Source organism: Neopsephotus bourkii, unplaced genomic scaffold, assembly GCF_033783945.1.
Source record: "Neopsephotus bourkii isolate Nb327-2 ecotype Australia unplaced genomic scaffold, CSIRO-AGI_Nbou_v1 NB_962, whole genome shotgun sequence".
NCBI lineage: Eukaryota > Metazoa > Chordata > Aves > Psittaciformes > Psittacidae > Neopsephotus > Neopsephotus bourkii.
The window spans coordinates 5,544,468-5,562,188 of NW_026901456.1; the positions used below are offsets into that span (position 1 = coordinate 5,544,468).

At 39.8% G+C, this 17,721-nt stretch overlaps 3 protein-coding genes across 5 annotated transcripts in view; 1 reads left to right on the top strand and 2 right to left on the bottom strand.

Moving 5' to 3' along the window:
• The window catches only part of HLCS (holocarboxylase synthetase), a 122,147-nt gene extending 119,988 nt beyond the window's left edge, over nt 1-2,159 (bottom strand). Inside the window, exon 1 of one of the 2 annotated variants that reach the window (XM_061359128.1) lies at nt 1,686-2,159. In XM_061359128.1, coding sequence (XP_061215112.1) covers nt 1,686-1,910 — 225 coding nt within the window. In that variant the 5' untranslated portion in view covers nt 1,911-2,159. Of the gene's footprint in view, nt 1-1,259; nt 1,557-1,685 lie in introns of those variants that run through there. The other variant, XM_061359130.1, reaches the window with a different exon arrangement.
• The window catches only part of PIGP (phosphatidylinositol glycan anchor biosynthesis class P), a 152,431-nt gene that overhangs the window by 122,387 nt on the left and 12,323 nt on the right, over nt 1-17,721 (bottom strand). The window lies entirely within an intron of this gene.
• On the top strand, nt 8,305-16,094 carry RIPPLY3 (ripply transcriptional repressor 3). 2 transcript variants are annotated; one of them, XM_061359115.1, is made up of 5 exons: nt 8,305-8,659; nt 9,339-9,547; nt 10,418-10,484; nt 14,456-14,523; nt 15,738-16,094. In XM_061359115.1, the coding sequence occupies exons 2-5, from the start codon at nt 9,429-9,431 to the stop codon at nt 15,883-15,885; spliced, it is 402 nt and encodes a 133-aa protein (XP_061215099.1). In that variant the 5' UTR covers nt 8,305-8,659; nt 9,339-9,428; the 3' UTR covers nt 15,886-16,094. The 2 variants fall into 2 exon arrangements, with proteins under 2 accessions (XP_061215099.1, XP_061215098.1); XM_061359114.1 differs by having other exon boundaries at nt 8,312-8,659; nt 10,415-10,484.

Consider the following 17,721-nt stretch of genomic DNA (forward strand, 5'->3'; position numbering starts at 1 on the left):
GCTACTTCAGAAATGAGCAGAAATGGAGCAAAGAACAGCATAAATTAGTTAAAACTTGATTTACAAAAAAATAATCCAGGTAATTGAAGCAGAACTCCTCTAAACACATGGACTGGTATTATTGGTTTTATGAGTATTATCTGGTTTATGAGTATTATCTTGTATTGTTTTTCCGAGTATCCTGGTTTCAGCTGGAATAGAGTTAATTTTTTTCCTAGTAGCTGGTACAGTGCTGTGTTCTGGATTTAATGTGAGAATAATGATAACACAGTGATGTTTTGGTACACAGTACTATAAGAACTGCCAGGAAGAAAATTAACTCTATCCCAGCTGAAACCAAGACAATGAGCTTTGTCAAAATGGGAATTAAGTATTTAAGTTTGCTGTGAGAGATTCTGAAGTATGAAACAATCTGCTCATTAGAGAGCGAGAACACTATTTTTGAACCAGCTCCATTAGCATTTGTGATATTGTTTTCACCGCACTGAAAATATCCTCTTTACCCACTGACTTTATGAAAAGCTTCTCTGCTTCTGAAGAGTAGCACTCAGTTAACAACATGCTTCATAAATACCTTTCAGTAGCATACATTTGTCTAACCACTGAAATGACTTCCACAAACCCACATATAAAGAATAGCCAAAAGGAAAGATCAAGAAGACTCCTTCCACACGAGTTCTGTTATTTTGCAACAAAACTAGATAAAGCCAACATTAATTTAAATAACTCAAATGACTGGGGGGAAGCGCTGCAGGAGCTCTGCTTCTAAACCTGAAAGTCAGAAGCAAGCTTACTTTCAGTTTTACTTCGTATGATGGTAAGTGAAGCACGGTTCATGCACGGTATTTTTCCACTGTCGTGGGCTATCACAGCCTCACCCCACCCTCCTCTCTCACCAGCCATTTGGGGGAAAAAAAGAGGTGGTTTTTCATGGATGGTGGTTTTCCTGTCATTTGCCTCACTTGAAACAACGTTCTGTATCGGGAGCAGCAGTTCTCTGTAACCAGAAGCTCAATCGGCTCCGTTTTAAATGTCCGGCGCAAATCTCGAGTGCACTAACACAGCATTTATTTTTAGACTAAAGCCTTACATGTGCTAAAAGAATGTTACAAATATGGAAATAGTAGCTCAGTGCTAGTATTTCCACTGCTATGGAAGTAGCAGCCTAGCAAAGTGGTCCTATTGCCATAGCTGCGCTTACAAAGCTGCGCTTTACATAGGAAAAAACACTCCTCAGCCCACAAGCTGAATGCAGTTACCTCTCAATAGTGCAGGGAGGCAGCTACAGACGTATTAACGTCTCCTACCAAGGCCTTCCCCTGACAAGCAGGGCTGTGACAGGCCTGGGAAGCTACACGACTTACTGTTTTTGCTGATCACAAGCCCCAGCTCGCCACTGTCAAGCTCGCTGTCACACGTCCAGAGGGAAAACGCAGCCCCAAACCCCACAGCTGCGGCTCCCCTTTCCCCCCGGGCTCCGCTACTTCAGCCCTCCGGGAACGCACAGCTCCCTCCTCGCCGCGGGGCAAGGCGCGGCGGCACCGGTCCGCCGCGGTAGGCGGCTCCCCGTTGCCACGGTAACGCGGGAGGTCGCTTCCCGCACGGCACCTTCCCCGCCCGAGCAGCCCCGGGCAGCGCCAGGCGAGGCACCTCCCCAGCCTCAGCCGCACGCCGCGGGGCGGTACCTGCGTCTCGTCCGTGAAAAAGACTTTGTTCCCTATCCTGAGGCAGACTCGCTCCTCGGGCGGCACCTGCAAGCGCGGCTGCCGAAGCGGGGGGGTGCCGGCGCAGCAGCAGAAGGTGAAGGAGCAGCGGGAGCGGTGTAGGCGGTGCACGGTGCGGCGGATGAGCGCTGCCGAGCAAGGCCCCCAGCGCGCCCATAGGTAGAGGTAGCACAGCGTGATCAGCATGGCGCGCACCCCCTCCCCGCCCTCGGCCCCGCCCTTGGCCACGCCCTCAGCCCCGCCTGCTCTAAAGAGAAAGGGGCGAGACGGTTGGGCGAGCCGGCCGGCCGCTCTGATTGGCTGGCGGCCTCGCGCCCTCGGCGCCCCGCCCCCTTTAAGCCTCGGCAGGGGTGGCTGTGGAGCTTCGCGCCGCGGTCGTCCGTAGCGGGAGGGGAGGATGCTTCGATGTGTGATGGTGACCGCTGAGGCGAAGGGGCTCCTAGTGCTGCTTATAAAACAACGTTCTGCTTTGAAACAACGTGTACAGGGACAAACAGTCGTTAAAATTGTTAAAAGGAGCCTGTAAAAAAGATGGGAAGAGACTTTTCACAAGGGCCTGTTGCAATAGGACAATGGGTGGTGGTTTTAAACTAAAAAGAGATTCATGCTGGATATGATGAAGAAACTACACTGAGAGTGGTAAAACACTGGCACAGGTTGCCCAGAATGGTGGTGGATGTACCATCCCTGGAGACATTCAAGGCCAGGCTGAATGTGGTTCTGGGCAATCTGATCTAGTTAAAGATGTTCATGCTCATTGCAGGGGGGTTGCACTAGATGTCCTCTGAATGTCTCTTCCAACCCAAACTATTCTATTGTTGAAAATGGCTGGCCAGAGGACTTGTCTCTTTGCAGCATGTCAGGCTCCAGTATGAAGGGCAGTGAGGAGGAGCTATGTCCAACTGCCTCAGACACCACAGCCTGGCTCCTCAGGGAATCTTACAGCTTTTGCTCTCCAAAGCCAACACTGGCCTGATGGGCAACATTTTTGGATGAATGCAACAGCTCAGTGCCACAGGGTCAGGGCTCATGAGACCTGCCCTTCAGCTCTGTAAGTCACACAAGGAGCCATCTATGGCATGGATGCAGTACAGGGAGCTGGACTCACATCTGCACTACACAGACAGGTGCTATCCTATCAGCTGCATTTGACCTTGCAGCTAAGTCACAGTAAAGCAGCAGGCAAACCAGTAAGAACCGAAGTATTCATTGCTTCTTTCCAGGCAACAACAGAGAAGGGTATCATATTCCTTAGAAATCATCCCAAACTGCCACCTGACCTTATTTCAGGGTCCATGGTTCCAAGAGGATCTGCATCCCCTCCAACACAGACCCAGGTGAAGATACCAGACTCCAGGTCTCACATGTGTTTCAGCATAGCCACCAGAGGGCAAAGCAGGTGCAAAAGGATGCATCTGGTTTCAGATGATTAACTGGATTCAGGGAACAAGACAGAGTCAGGGCTCAGCCAGGATGGGCACTGAAGGCGGAGTCAGGGAATAAAAACTGTAAGATTTTTATGTGCCATGTGTGCTGCAAGCACATCTTGCCACTATAGAAAATTAAACAGTGATACTCTTTAGTCCTCTGATATATTAATGCATGCAAGTTATTAAATAATTTCTATATCCTATATGGAAGGTACTCACAACATTGAACTCTGTGAAAAAAAACACATTTGTCAGTCTGATCCTAGCAGATTTTAGTGGGTGAGTGAAAGGAGAGGGAAAAAAAAAGCAAGAGGAAAAATGCAATAAGTCTAGAAGAAAGAAGCCAACACAATACATTAAAGTTGCAGGTGGCTGATACATGGTAATTGTTTCCTGAACAGGGCATGAAGCCATGTTGGGTTTTGGTATTCCAAACTCAAGGCCTTGTATTCACTTGGAAATCACTATCATAGGTATTCTAAAAGAAGAATTTCCTAAATGGATCTCCAACAACAACACGTTGTCACTGTAGATAAACAAGGAAAATATCGGCCCTGTGTGTTTTGGAGCAGGCACCAATACGAAAAACACCACCAGCCATTTTTACTTCTTTAAGGCTGCAGAAACTTATCCAAAATGGTAGGAATCACTGACATAATTTTGATTTCCACAATGCATGCAGAAACAGGTGACAGTTTCAGTTGGAGGCTTGAATCATTTAAATAATTCTCCATCTCAAGCATGAGAAATACCAGCCTTGTGCTGCTGTTATATCCTGTACATATTCCACAGAGAGGAACAAAGCCTCCAGTGGTCCTAACTTGGTATTATACACTGTTCCTTTGTGTGACCTTATCTTCTGCAGGAAGTCAAAATACTTACCCAGGCACATCAAAAGAAAGAAAACAAGCAAAGTATACAACCTCAAAAGAAAGCTCTCAACTTTGGAATTCACTTTCTCTGTAAGAGTTCAACAGCACAAGCATTGCTGACCTTTAGAACACACTCCAGAACGAAACTGTTTATATAACCTCTGCACAATGAGGAACATGCTTTGCTTAAATGTGTAGTGGCATCAAACACAGTTAAATCTGTTAAGATCCTTTTTGATTTTAAGGTTCCCTCACCTGGAAAAGTTTATGCATAAATGAGAAAACTGAATCGAAACTTCATGATGCAAAGGAATCTAAAGCAGAACAATATACAGGAAAAACAGTCACCATTTTAAGACAAGTTTCTATGTATGTTGGCATGTTCTCAATTAGAATTTTTTGAAGCCATAAAGTTGCTGTAGGTTTTCTAGTTTCTATTATAGTGTAGCCAATACTTAATCATGACAAGCTGTGATTAAAAAGTTAAGAATTTTAGATTCAGAAACATTATTATTATTGTGAAGGAAAAGCCTTGTTTGCTCCAGGAAATTTACTAAAATAGGTATTCCAAAAAAAATATGTCGATCAGTTCCTCTCTATAGAAGGGTGGAAGGAAGTCTTGGAAAGAAACAGTGAGTAATGTTAACCAGACTTCCCAGAACACTTAGGGTTTTCTCATAGAGAAAGTATTATAGAAAGATGTTGCAAAATGCTACACATACCAAAAAATATAAAGAGAATTTGAAAAACCTTGAGGAAGAAAGTGAATAGGACACATTTTGCATTTCTGCCCACAAACTTGGAGAATTACGCCCACCCAGTGAAAGGCTAGCTTCAGTCGAAGGGTAGGAAATCTCCCTTAACTCTTCAAACAGTCCACATGGGAAGGCTCCCAAAGGGGGCCACTCAGAACAGTGAGACAACTCTACCATGTAACCCCAGCGTAGATGAGTGTCTCTTTTTTACATTAAAGGACTATTATGAGACTGGCTTTGCTGTGCTTCATGGATGGCTCAATTTCCTCCTCCCTCTATTCCATAAAAGCTTTTCCAACAATTTCTCTTTGAGGACCTTTGCATGCTATTAGTGGCTAAATATTCCTTTGTCACATTGTTAAATACCAGGTACTATTCAAAATTATAAATGCTGTACAGCTATCCTGTTCCTTGACTATGCCAATTTATATTGAATTCTCATTATTCTGGCAAATGCACAAGTGCTTTCACAAGAAAAATGAGTAAAACAGGTTTCCCACAAAGATAATAAACTTCTTCAAATTAACGCAAAATAATTATCTTATAGCTTATGTCTCTGTAGAAAACCAAGTTTGTAAAAGTTTATCTCTGGTTGTATCAGAAGTCTGAAAAATACTCCCGCCTTCTGGGAAAAAATGGATGAGCGACTAACAGAATCAGTGTTTTCTGACTGTGAAGTGCTCTTCACCAAATACAGCGCCTTGTATTAAAACTGAACATTGCAAAACTTTTAAGAACTATAGTAGTATAGTTGTTAAAATGAGACAGCTATGACTGGCTTAACTGCTACCCCTTTTTTTTCTTTTCTTAGAAACTACATTATTACAGCTGCTTATCTTTTACTGAAATCCACAGATCTGCAACCTGATTTTAGCTAACGCTTTCCATAAAAATGCCAGTTAAAGTTGTGTACTTCAATTAATTAGTACAATAAAGTAATACTGTCCCAGTTTTGGCTTACATTTTTTCTACAGTGTCAGATGTAATTCTATTACATGACATTATAGCTTCATTAACAAAATAATATTTTCAATAATTCCATAATAAATTTGGTCTTGCAGGGCTTTAAAAACAGAATTAATTGAGAATACATTTTGTCCTGGGTTTAGCAGTGGCAGTCATTTTTCTCTTTCTTGGTAGCTGGTGCAGGGCTGTGTTTTGACTTTAAGCTGGGAACAGAGCTGAAAAACACTGATGTTTTGGTTTGGCCAAGGACTTTGTGGGCCTCATGCTCTGCCAGGGAGGAGGGGAGCCAGGAGGAAGCAGAGACAGGACACCTGACCCAAACTGACCAAAGAAGTATTCCATACCACAGCACGTCATGCCCAGGATGTAACTGGGAGTTAGCCGGAAGGGCTGGGTGGACTGCAGGGTTGGAGGAGGTATGAGTCGGTGCTTGATCGGGCTGTGGGGGGGCAAGTTATCGGTCACCTGGTGATGGGGTGTTTTATGCTCTTCCCTTGTTATTTCTTTTATCATTACTATTGGTGGTAGCAGTAGTGATTTGTGTTATACCTGAGTTACTAAACTGTTCTTATCTCAACCTGTGGGAGTTGCATTTCTTTTTGATTCTCCTCTCCGTCCCTCCAGGAGTAGGGGGAGGGCAAGAAGGGGGGGAGTGGGTAACAAGCTGTCTGGCTGTGGGTTAAACCACGACACATTTGTATCTTCTGGAGAGATCTACGTTAGTAGTTTAGACTTTAGTCCTGCACTAATATCCATGTTGGCAGATTCTATCCAGAGGTATAAATCAATTATCGTCACCTACGGATCTGATTGCAAGATCAGGACTATAGACATCAGTTGTGTAATACACACTTCCCTTTCAACTATCAAGTTAAACTGGGTCTAAATAAAACTAAGCTGATGAAATTATACATGTGTATTTCAGACTGAAGTTCAGGAAGGTATTTAATTATAGTTTATATTACTTAAGAAGTCTGCATTTTTTTCTCAGGACCCATTCTGCTGTTTAATATAATTTTGTTATTTGACTATAATTCAACATATTCTTTATTCTAATAATTATACTGATTTTGACATATAGATGTTTAAAATTATTGAGACTATGCATATATTTTCTTCTTTTAGATATGGTACACCCCACAGCATCTGAACATTGAAGGGAGTAGATTTAAACTCTAAATCTTCTATTACAGATTGTTAGTGCTTCCCAGAACAGCATTTAATAGCTTTGGCCTTTGAGTTTAAAACACGTCTATTTGTCACAGCAAGAAGGGATGTTTAAAGAACAGGAAAAATTTATAGAATCATAGAATAGTTAGAGTTGGAAAGGACCTTAAGATCATCCAGTTCCAACCCCCCTGCCATGGGCACGGACACCACACACTAAACCGTGTCAACCAAGATTCCATCCAACCTGGCCTTGAACACCACCAGGGATGGAGCATTCACAACATCCCCGGGCAACCCATTCCAGTATCTCACCACCTGCACAGTAAAAAACTTCTTCCTTATATCTAACCTAAACTTTCCCTGTGTAAGTATAAACCCATTCTCCTTTGTCCTTTTGCTACAGTTTCGAATGAAGAGTCCCCCCCCAGCATCCTTATAGGGGCCCCCTTCAGATACTGGAAGGCTGCTATGAGGTCTCCACACAGCCTTCTCTTCTCCAGGATGAACAGCCCCAACTTTCTCAGCCTGTCTTCATGAGGGAGGTGCTTGAACCCCCGATCATCCTCATGAGTCTCCTCTGGACTTGTTCCAACAGTTCCATGTCATTCTTATGTTCAGAACACTAGAACTGCACACAGTGCTCCAAGTTGAGGCCTCATGAGAGCAGAGTAGAGAGGCAGGATCACCTCCTTCGACCTGATGGTCACGCTCCTTTGGTTTTCTGGGCTGTGAGCGCACACTGAAGCCGGCTCATGTTCATTTTCTCACCGACCAACTCCCCCAAGTCCTTCTCTGCAGGGCTGCTCTGAATCTCTGTTCTGCCCAACCTGTAGCTGTGCCTGGGATTGCCCCGACCCAGGTGTAGGAACTTGCATTTGGCTTAGTCGAACTTCATGAGGTTGGCATCAGCCCACCTCACAAGTGCATCCAGGTCCCTCTGGATGGCATTCCTTCCCTCCAGTGTATCAACCAAACCACACAGCTTGGTGTCATCGGCAAACTTGCTGAGGGCGCACTCAATCCCACTGTCCATGTCACTGACAAAGATGTCGAACAAGACCAGTCCCAACACTGATCCCTTACACAGCTGCGTAATTTGAACCAATGTAAGACAATGACTTTCAAATCTGACCTAAGCTGCTTCTCATCTTAAGAAAGATACTTAGATTTAAGCAAGATCAGTAGGATGCACAAAAATGATGCACAAATGTGTATATACAGTGTTTTCTAATACAAAACAATTTCAGGGGAAAATAATGTTTCCAAGAGAATGTATCCAGTGGTTTTCACCTGTGAGTCTGTCCCTTTCTTCTTGCTGACTGGACATGCATTCCTTCCACCTGGATCTCAACTTGAGAGAGAGCCGCAGGGCTTACCTCAGAAGGATCTGACTCCCACCGAGAATCTTCAGTGTCCTCTCAAACTGACTGACTTGATGGTTTCTTCAGCTACATCAGCTAGAAGAGACCTAATTCATACTAAAAATCAACAAACATTCCATGTTCAGCAAACAAAATTATTTTTTGCTTTCTGGGAAGAAAGTTCACAGTAGAAACCAATTATTTTTGGGAGCTGAATCTGTTCCCTTTGATGTCAATGCATATTAGCACCAGTGGAAAGAGAATTCAGCTTTAGGTTCTTATAATCCTCTCACATATCTGCAGTAGTTGGGAAATAAAGGAAACAAAGTGAACTGTAGCAGTGAACCATCACAATAAAAACCAGATGACCCCAGCCACCAGGTAATATTTGCTCTTGCACAGTGTAGCAGGCTACAAATTATGCATGTTATAAATGAAAACAGTGGGAAGAAAGTTTGGAAGTTTGTTTCTATTCAGTAGAATTTGTAGGCTTAAAACATATATTGTATACTTTAAAAGATTCCTCAAATTGATGGCATTCATAACCGTGATTCTTTGATAGACAAAGTAATCTTTCTTGACATAAGCTTTCTTCTCCATCCATCAGATAGCAATCAAATTAAAGGAACATCCCTGTAGTCTTGATGAAGTCACTAGGCATGCCTTTAAATCCTCTCACCTTCACTAATTTTTGGTATTTTTTTTAAAGTCAGGACATGAAAAATACTTCAGTAATTTAAAAATTATTGTACATTTAAAATTCTCTTCTAGTCTCAAACTTTTTTAGGACAGGGTATGGATGAGTTTTCTCAGACCATGCAAAAAGTGTATTTACATCATATATTTCGTATAGACCAAATACGGATTTTGTAAAACAGACAGAAAGGTAAAGGCATGGATTATTTTCCATGTGATTCGCTACCAAACTTAACAAAAAGCCTCTGTTTCCCTAGCAGTGCTGTCCCCAGGACAGCCTGCCAACCTGAGAGCCCTATCTTTGAACTCTTTCAGTGAGTCAAAAGAAATCTCATTAAGGACAGTTTCTCCCCGTTTACCTCAGGCCGTGTTTGTTTTAGGTAAGTTAAGTTAAAGGAGGGGCTGAAAGGCCCAGGCAAGAGCCCAGCCATCAGGCTTCAGACCATCAAATGCCATGGAGGGTGCAGCTGGAAGTCTCCTGCTCCAGACCGCAGTGCAATGTGTCTGTCATCGCTCCCAGGGCACCCAGCAGCAGCAGCGCCCACCACCCCGGCCAAGGGAGCACCCAGAGAGGTAAGGCAGGCACAGGGAGACCTTTTTTCAGCAGCTTCCTTTCAAAACTGGGTGTAATTTTAGCGTTGAAGAGACAGAAAATAATTTCCAATTTCAGAAGGGCAAAATGTTCCTGAAAATGTTTAACTTGGAACAGGTATTTTATTTGTTTTGCTGATATTTTATCCTTTTCAGTCAAATATTTCAGAACTTACAAATGAAGTAAATGAAAATTAAGGTTGTAACAAAAAATTATTGTTGTTACTGTTGACAAAATACTGTTGTTATTATTATGTTTATTTATCCTTCATATCTTTCCCCAACTGTATGGATCTGTTACACAGCAGCAGAGGTGGAAAGTAGTTTTAAAAAGAGCATCCTTAATTGTAAGTACCTGCTGCCAAATAAGAGGCATATGTAGCACCCACCGCTGCACATGCTCTCTTAAACTAATTAGATCAGATTGCCCATGTCAGCTGAATGCTGGAGTTGCTTACTCAATAAATAACCAGCCACTTAATGCCAACATAGAATCTGTATTTAGACAGTCTGTCAGAGAGGGAGGGATACTTTTTTATTTTGTAGCAATGCTGCATAAATAAAAGATTTCAGTATTAATTACATCATCATTTCGAGTTCAATGCAGCTGCTTTGAGTTGTGAAATAACACCTTAGTTAAAAATGTGCAAATAATTGTCTAGTTCGTTTAATCATTTTGGACAGAAGAGAGACTAATATTGCCATAGAAATCAGATTTACCAAATCAAAATGTGTTAAAAAGAAAAAAATCATATTATTCCAAAAGATGCTAGCAGAATCTAACAAAAGAAGCTGTATTGTATGGATATTTTCAAAAGAATTAACTAGGAGCACTACTCTACCTTTCAGCAGCCCTGCCTTATGGAGGCCCTGGACGATCACAGCCAGAGACAGTGAGATGACAGAGAATCAACACATGGTGAGACTAAATGCTGACAAAAATAACCCTTATAGAAAACAGGTGCAGAAATTGAAACTATTTGAACACAGAAAGTCATTTGAACCTTTCTTTAGTGTTAGGAAATATTATTATTCAAATTAAAGTGTTCTGAACATGATAATGGCTGAGAGTATCTCTAGTTTTGTATCACATATAGAATCATTATCAGTTCTTAAAGAGCTGCAGAAAGCACTGCTTACTCAACTCTTAACAGCAGTTTTCATTTACTTAATTGTAAAAAAACTAACAGTATCTTCAGTTTGAAATTTACAGGCCTATTCTGTAGTGGTATTTTGTGTATAGCGAGAGTTGGAATAAAAATTACTTTAAGATGAATTTAAAAAAAATCCCAGACTTTCAGGTGCACAATTTTATTGTTTTTCTTGGAAGGATATTGCTATAGCTCAACCAGTTAGGAAATGAACACAAAATTGGATTTTAAAGCAGCTCTTAATTGCCAAGAGCCTTTGAAAGGCACTGTGATTGTTAAATTTATTTAATCATGTAGGAAGATTTGTTAGGCTCAAAGAACAAAAATAGAGATCAAAGCACATTCAATCTAGGTCCCAAACTTTAAATACCTGTTGAAATGCCCTGCTTAGTTCTAAGCACCTGAATAAGTTTTTGCAGCATTTGATACACAGTTACATATTCAACTTCTGGCTCAGCATATTAAAACAAGTCTCCTTAGTGCAAGTCTTTAAAAAATCCTGATTTCTATTATTATATTTTAACACCGGCAGCACCTCTTTACCTTGTACTTTTTATCTGCTGATGATGGAGACTGTAACTGTACACATCTGAAGGCGTGACTTACTCTTCCCTGCAGGCACCTTATGAAAGCCTAAGGAAGAATGCTCTTTCCAGCAGTGTTCCAAGTTTTGCCAGAGACACCTGTAAATTGCTGTGGATAAAAGGAGTCTGACTCATGACAGCACATGCTTACAGGGAAGATTTCAAGAAACTAAGGTTTCTGAAATCAGGAAGTTGTGATTTATTACTGAGCTTATGGTTTTGGAGAAAATTTTATTCAACCAGCTCAAAAGTTTTAGTTTACACTCGGGATTGCGCCCACTTGAGAAAAACAAACCACATGCGAAGTCTGCCACATTCCTGCTCAGAGCCTGGCACTGTTTCAAGCTAAGCTTAACTGTAACAATTGATTTCAATTTTTTAACTTTTCTCCTTCCTGCCAGAAGCTTCTCAGATCCTTCTCAACTACACTTTATGTCACATCCATACTGCTCCAGCATCCTAGATGTCTCTGTAGCTTGGGACCTAATGAGGACTAAAGAAGGGCTTTAGGAAGCCCTTATATTTTTTAACTGGGTCACAGAAAAGGAAAGATGCTTAGATACTTTGTGTGGTGCCTAGGTGGGAAGACTTGCTAATGCAAACCTACAGCCCACAGGTGTGGAAGGCAAGTATCTTCAGCACAGTTACTGAGGTTTCTAGGAGGCGGACTTCAAAGATAGATTAAACACAATGGTTTTGCTAGTTAGATGCATGCTGCCTACTGTTATTTTCTGCAATTCATACATACAAATGCCAATGCTTTACAGATCAGTAGACACTCCAAACACTGGAGTGAAGCAAATAGAAGTTTCAATATTCTCTGTGTAGTTACAAAAAATAATGTTTAAGAATATACATATAAGAATCTAACCTGAGAAACTGATTCAAGAAAAAAGTGATAAAATATGAAACTACTGCTAAAAAATAAACTAATATCACCTCTATTGCCCAGAACATGTGTTACAATATTCCCTATGGTTACCTACACATAATATCCTTTTCCTTGTATAAAAGTAACATTTTTCCTACTACCTAAATTCAGTTACATTATTTATCACAAAAAAAAAAAAAGACGAAGTAATTTAAATTTACTATTGTATATCTACAACATTACATAAATGAACATTTTCTGCTGTATAGAAACTGAGTTAGATGTTGCAATTGGCTTTTATTAGAACTGTTTTTCAGAAATGGTCTATTTTAGCACGAGAAGGTAAAGCATACAATGTGTGTTTAACCAATATTATTATTACATACAGAATTATTAGAAAATAATATATACTCCAAAGAGATGAGAGTAAAAAATACAGGTCAATAAAAAAGGCTGGTTTAATTTTAATGTAAATATGAAAGGAGAAAAATGGTATTTAACACAGACATTATGATCACAGTGTTCAGCCAGATCAGGAGTCCATTTTACTTAGTACTGTGGAAACAAAGTAAATAAGTCTCCTGATTAAACACAAAAAAACCCTTAAGCAAAAAACTAATAGCCTGAAGACAAATCGTTTTTGCTACAAGACAAACAGGTGGGTATGAGAGCAATAGGCCAACATAAAAGGTAGAGATAATTCTGTAAGATCTCTTGCTCAGTCCACAGCCTGGGGCTTTTTGGGGCCCACCAAAATATCCATGCTGAAGCCTATTTCCACTGAAAGATAGATGAATTACTCTGACATCGGCAAAAGTCATCTTTGTTTGTAGTACAGTGGATGGTTTCTAAATTCTGTTCAACAGGAGTTCTATTACAGCAAAGCTAAATATCTGTATTTTATGTAACATCAGGTTGATAGGAGGAAAAAAGAAGTCTTTTTGTTTTAAGGTATGGAAGAAAATACATGCCTAGAAGAGGACGCTAGAAAGGGCCCTGTGATTTTGGGAGATGCTTTCAGGTTTACAATCCTAACAGGATTTAGTAACATTAACAATTACAAATTATCGAGTTTCATTCCTACCTTAATTTGAATGAATTTATTTTGTGCTAAATTAAAATTTGATACTTAAAACATATGTTTCTACCTTCCCTATGCTTGCTTTTTATTGCTTGTTGCATAGAAATATGAGATGCCAGTTGTCTCTTGATTTTAACTGTTTGGACACTTCAATGTGCTCGTGTGATCTTTGGTTGCAATCAAGCTTGAACATTCCAAGTCCAAACTATGGGTCAGTGTAGTTAAGAGGTATTTGATAAAACTCTCTTGTGGTTTAACTTCAGTTGGCAGCTAAGTACACGCAGCTGCTTGCTCACTGCAGCTCTCCCATACTGGGAGGAGAATAAGGAAAAAGCTAAAACCCATGGGTTGAGATAAGAACAGTTTAATAATTTAAATAAAAGAAGATATAATAATGATTATAATAACAATAATAATTGTAATGAAAAGGGAGACAATGAAAAAAGAAAGACAGAAATAAAACCCAAGAAAGACAAGTGGATGCACAGTACAATTGCTCACCATCTGCTGACTGAAACCCAGGCCTGACCTGAGCAACGACTGGCTCCTCCTGGCATATTCCCCCCAGTTTATATACCAAGAATGATGTTCTGTGGTATGGAATATCCTTTTGGTTAGTTCAGGTCAGCTGTCCGGGCCATGCTCCCTATCAGCTTCTTGCACTCCTCCTTACTGAACATGAGAAAATAAAAAGTCCTTTACTTATAGTAAGCACTACTTAGCAGCAACTAAAATATCAGTGTGTTGTTAGCATTATTCTCATACTAAAGCCAAAATATATCACTACACCAGCTACTAGGAAGAAAATTAACTCTATCCCAGCTGAAATCAGGACAAACCTTAACTTCCCATTCCTTTAAACTGACTGAAAATAGTTTTTTCCTTTTCTAATCACTGACCTTGCATTTGGTGGTGTTATTAGCTCATCAGTCACTACAGTGTTCCCTAAAAACTTCAGCAAAATGTACAGCTTCGTGGCTCATAAGATGTACAAGCTCAAATCCTTTGATAAATGTGCACCTGTTAGCAGACTGTGGACACATTTATTCTCTGAAGTACATTTAGCCGGAGTAAAACAACAAGCAGCACAGAAGAAAAAAAAATAAAGCAACATTGCTGTAGAATTTTATGGTTAGCTGTAGAAATAAAAAGTGAAATCTTCATTTTTAGCCTCTTCTAAGTAATAAAAATGTCTCTTTACAGTCAGAACTGGATGGTCAACTAGTAAATTTTAGATCAAAAGGAGCCCTGGGATTTCAACATCCAGTGAGGTGAGTTAAATCCTATCACCAGATACAGGAAAAGTGACACCTTTCAATAAAAGATATATTTCTTCTCAGGAGAAGTATTAGCTTGTCCCTGGAGTATCTCTTTTTAATAATGAAGTTTATCTACTCACCAGACTCCATGGATTTTATTTTATACCTCCATGAAGACTGATACCCAGGCTGAAGAGAACCTGAAACAACATGGTAACAATAAGAAAAAAGTAATCTGGAAAGAAATAATGTTCTTCTGCCTCATCTAATTTATATTTACATTTATTAATATGATAAGAAGCCCACAAAGCCCAAATAATTAATGTGAGCAGCTGCTAATGGAATGTGACTTGTTATAGATCTGTGTCTTGAGTTGCTTAAATTTGCTCTTGAATAAAAGCTGAATTGCAGGTGAAACTTTTCCTATGCTTGGGGGATTTATAAGGGTTTCCACTATCATCTGGGTTCTTTAAGGCTTAATTATGTAGGAACTCCTGATTTGGACTTCAGTTTAGAGGAGGAAAATTAACAGAGTATCCCTCTTCTCTACATGCACTTGTAAACAAGTTGTAGAACCTTAAAATCTGTGTAACCTTTATCACTGTCAAATTTAACCGAAATAGGGACAAAGTGGATACCTATGCACACAAAAAATGCATATGTGTACAGACCACATAAGTTTTGCTTTAGTGAGAAAGCTGGTGAAAACCTGAAATGTAAATTAAGACATTTACGAATTCAGTACAAAACAATATGAATTTGAAAGAAATCTCTCTCAGTGTATACTTCCTCCTCCTCCATCTGCAGAGACAAGATTCACTAAGATCAGCCGCTGTGCAACAGGCAGCTCACCCCAATCTTAACCTGGTATCTTATTCCAGAATCTCAAACTTCCTCAAACTTTACCCATTGCATGGGACACTTGCATTGTGAACTGTGCTAGAACCAAACCAAACAATCTCAAGCATGCATCACTGCTCTGGTAACACTTTACCAGGGTGGGACCTTAGATAAATCTAATACGCAATATGCCCAAAGCAACTAAGACAACTTAAAATCAACATTACCTTTTAGTAAGCAATTTTATCTTAAGAGGCAAGGAACCCTAGGATTCTTCTCTCTCCAAAGAAAGATAAAAATAGACTTTAACACTCAGGCTAGTTTAGCTTAGCTGCGAAAGCATCACATAGTTTTACTTTTTTTCTTAAAATGTGTTTTCTTACTAGACTTTATTTGCCCAAGTCCAAATCCCAAAAGTTTCTTAATAACATCGGAGAGAAGGTTCTGGCAAGTTTTCCAGTACAAGCCACAATTCACTTCTACAATGATGACGCTGACTCTGAGGAAGATGAAGAAGAAATCAGTTCAGCCTAAGAATGAGCAGTGGGTCAGCCTTGACAAACAAAAAAACTCAAAAGATAAAAAAGGAACTGTCAGAAACATACGGACAAACATCTGACCAAAGAAATACATCAAAGCTCAAACTATTTATCCTACCAAGAAGAATGAGTCAGTGCAACTGGAAACTAAGAGGAAATCCTTTTGTGTTTTCAGAGACTTTTAAATAAAACCCTGAAGCTGAACAGAAGATTATAAGGTTTGAATCAAGTTGGTTTAAGTAACATGGATTAAGAACATTAAGAGCACTGAACTTAATTACTATTTTTTACCTTGCAGTCCTGATAAAATGAAAATAGAATTGATTATGGGGCAAAATAATATAATGTACAGAGCCAAAGTAACACAAAAGCTTTGAAACATAATGTTTGAATCTAAGGAAGAAACTATTTAAAATGCAAAGACTATTGCTTATTAGCTCTGGGGGAAATGTTTATTCTGACATCCAGGTTCCTCCCTGTCATCGGAAAAGTGCCTTAGTATCAGTCAGAAAAAGTCATTATTAAAAACTGTGAGCAATATGTTAAACGACTATGTGCTACCTTTTTGTCTTCACCAAAATATACGAATCTTATTTCTATAGCTTAGTGCGCTTGAATCTATGATTTTAATATAATTGACTTACTGCTTATTCTCATCTGGTGAGGCTTAAATATGTATCCAACTACCTTGATATTTCTTTTAAATTAATGTTCAGGAAGACTTTAAGTTACTGATTTTCATAATTATCTACAGTAAATGTAGGCACATTTATTCCAACCCTGTTATTTCACTAGCAAAACCTGCTTTTTCAGCACAGTTTGTTTCATTCAGAGAACTGGTATAACCTGGTCCACTTAACCTTTTGTTTGCATAAACTGTGTATGCTCAGAGATTCTGCCAGTACTTGTCTTGCTGTGCCAGCACTTTTTATTTAGCTCAAGGATTGGATACTTAGCCCTGCTATGTTTCAATAATTATTATGCTTCAGGTACCTTATCTCTAACAAAACTCTCTCCATAATTTCTCCAGAGACGAGGCAAAGGCAGAATCCAAGATTCTTGATCTTTTCTACACTACTGTTGGTAGGTCAGATGGCTGTCAAAGCCACTTACCCTGTGTGTCAGGTCTTCCTCTTAGTACAATGAACTATTAAACAACGTGATAGTGTTTTAAATTCTTAGCATAGTAAATTCAGATTCCAAATGAATTCATATATTACAGGATTTTTTTACAATTTTAATTTACATACTAAAAAGTAGGTATATTAATTAAATTTACACAAGACAGCATCCTATAACATATGAAACTACACAATTGAAAGTTGAAATTGTAAACCCTAGTGTGACACACGAAAATTCAGCTTTCACATTTCACCCACTCACCATCTCCACATCTTCATGTCCCAACACATGGAACTAAAATACAGACATTTTAAAGGTCTTTCACTTCTTTCATACGATATACTAAAATTACTTACGCCCCAGCTTCATCATTATTCAGTCTGTAGCACAAACAAACAGAAAAGCATCAAAGATCACTTAACAGGCTGGTGATGACATATTCTACACAGCAGTCAAATTATTGTACATGAAGTCCCAACTTCTTCCTTGCAAGAAGCTCTCATCTCCATCAGTGTTCAGATGAGTTCACTCCCAACATTTGGTGTTTCATGCTCACCTTAAGAGTTCTGACCAGGGCTTTTTCTCGCCTATTAAGACACCTGTGCAGCTGTGCTGCCATATTAATCTGTGCTATGCCCCAAACCAACCTGGTCACTGCTGAATTTCTCAGGCCTTCATTGAGGATTACTGGAACCTGGAGGGGTATGTT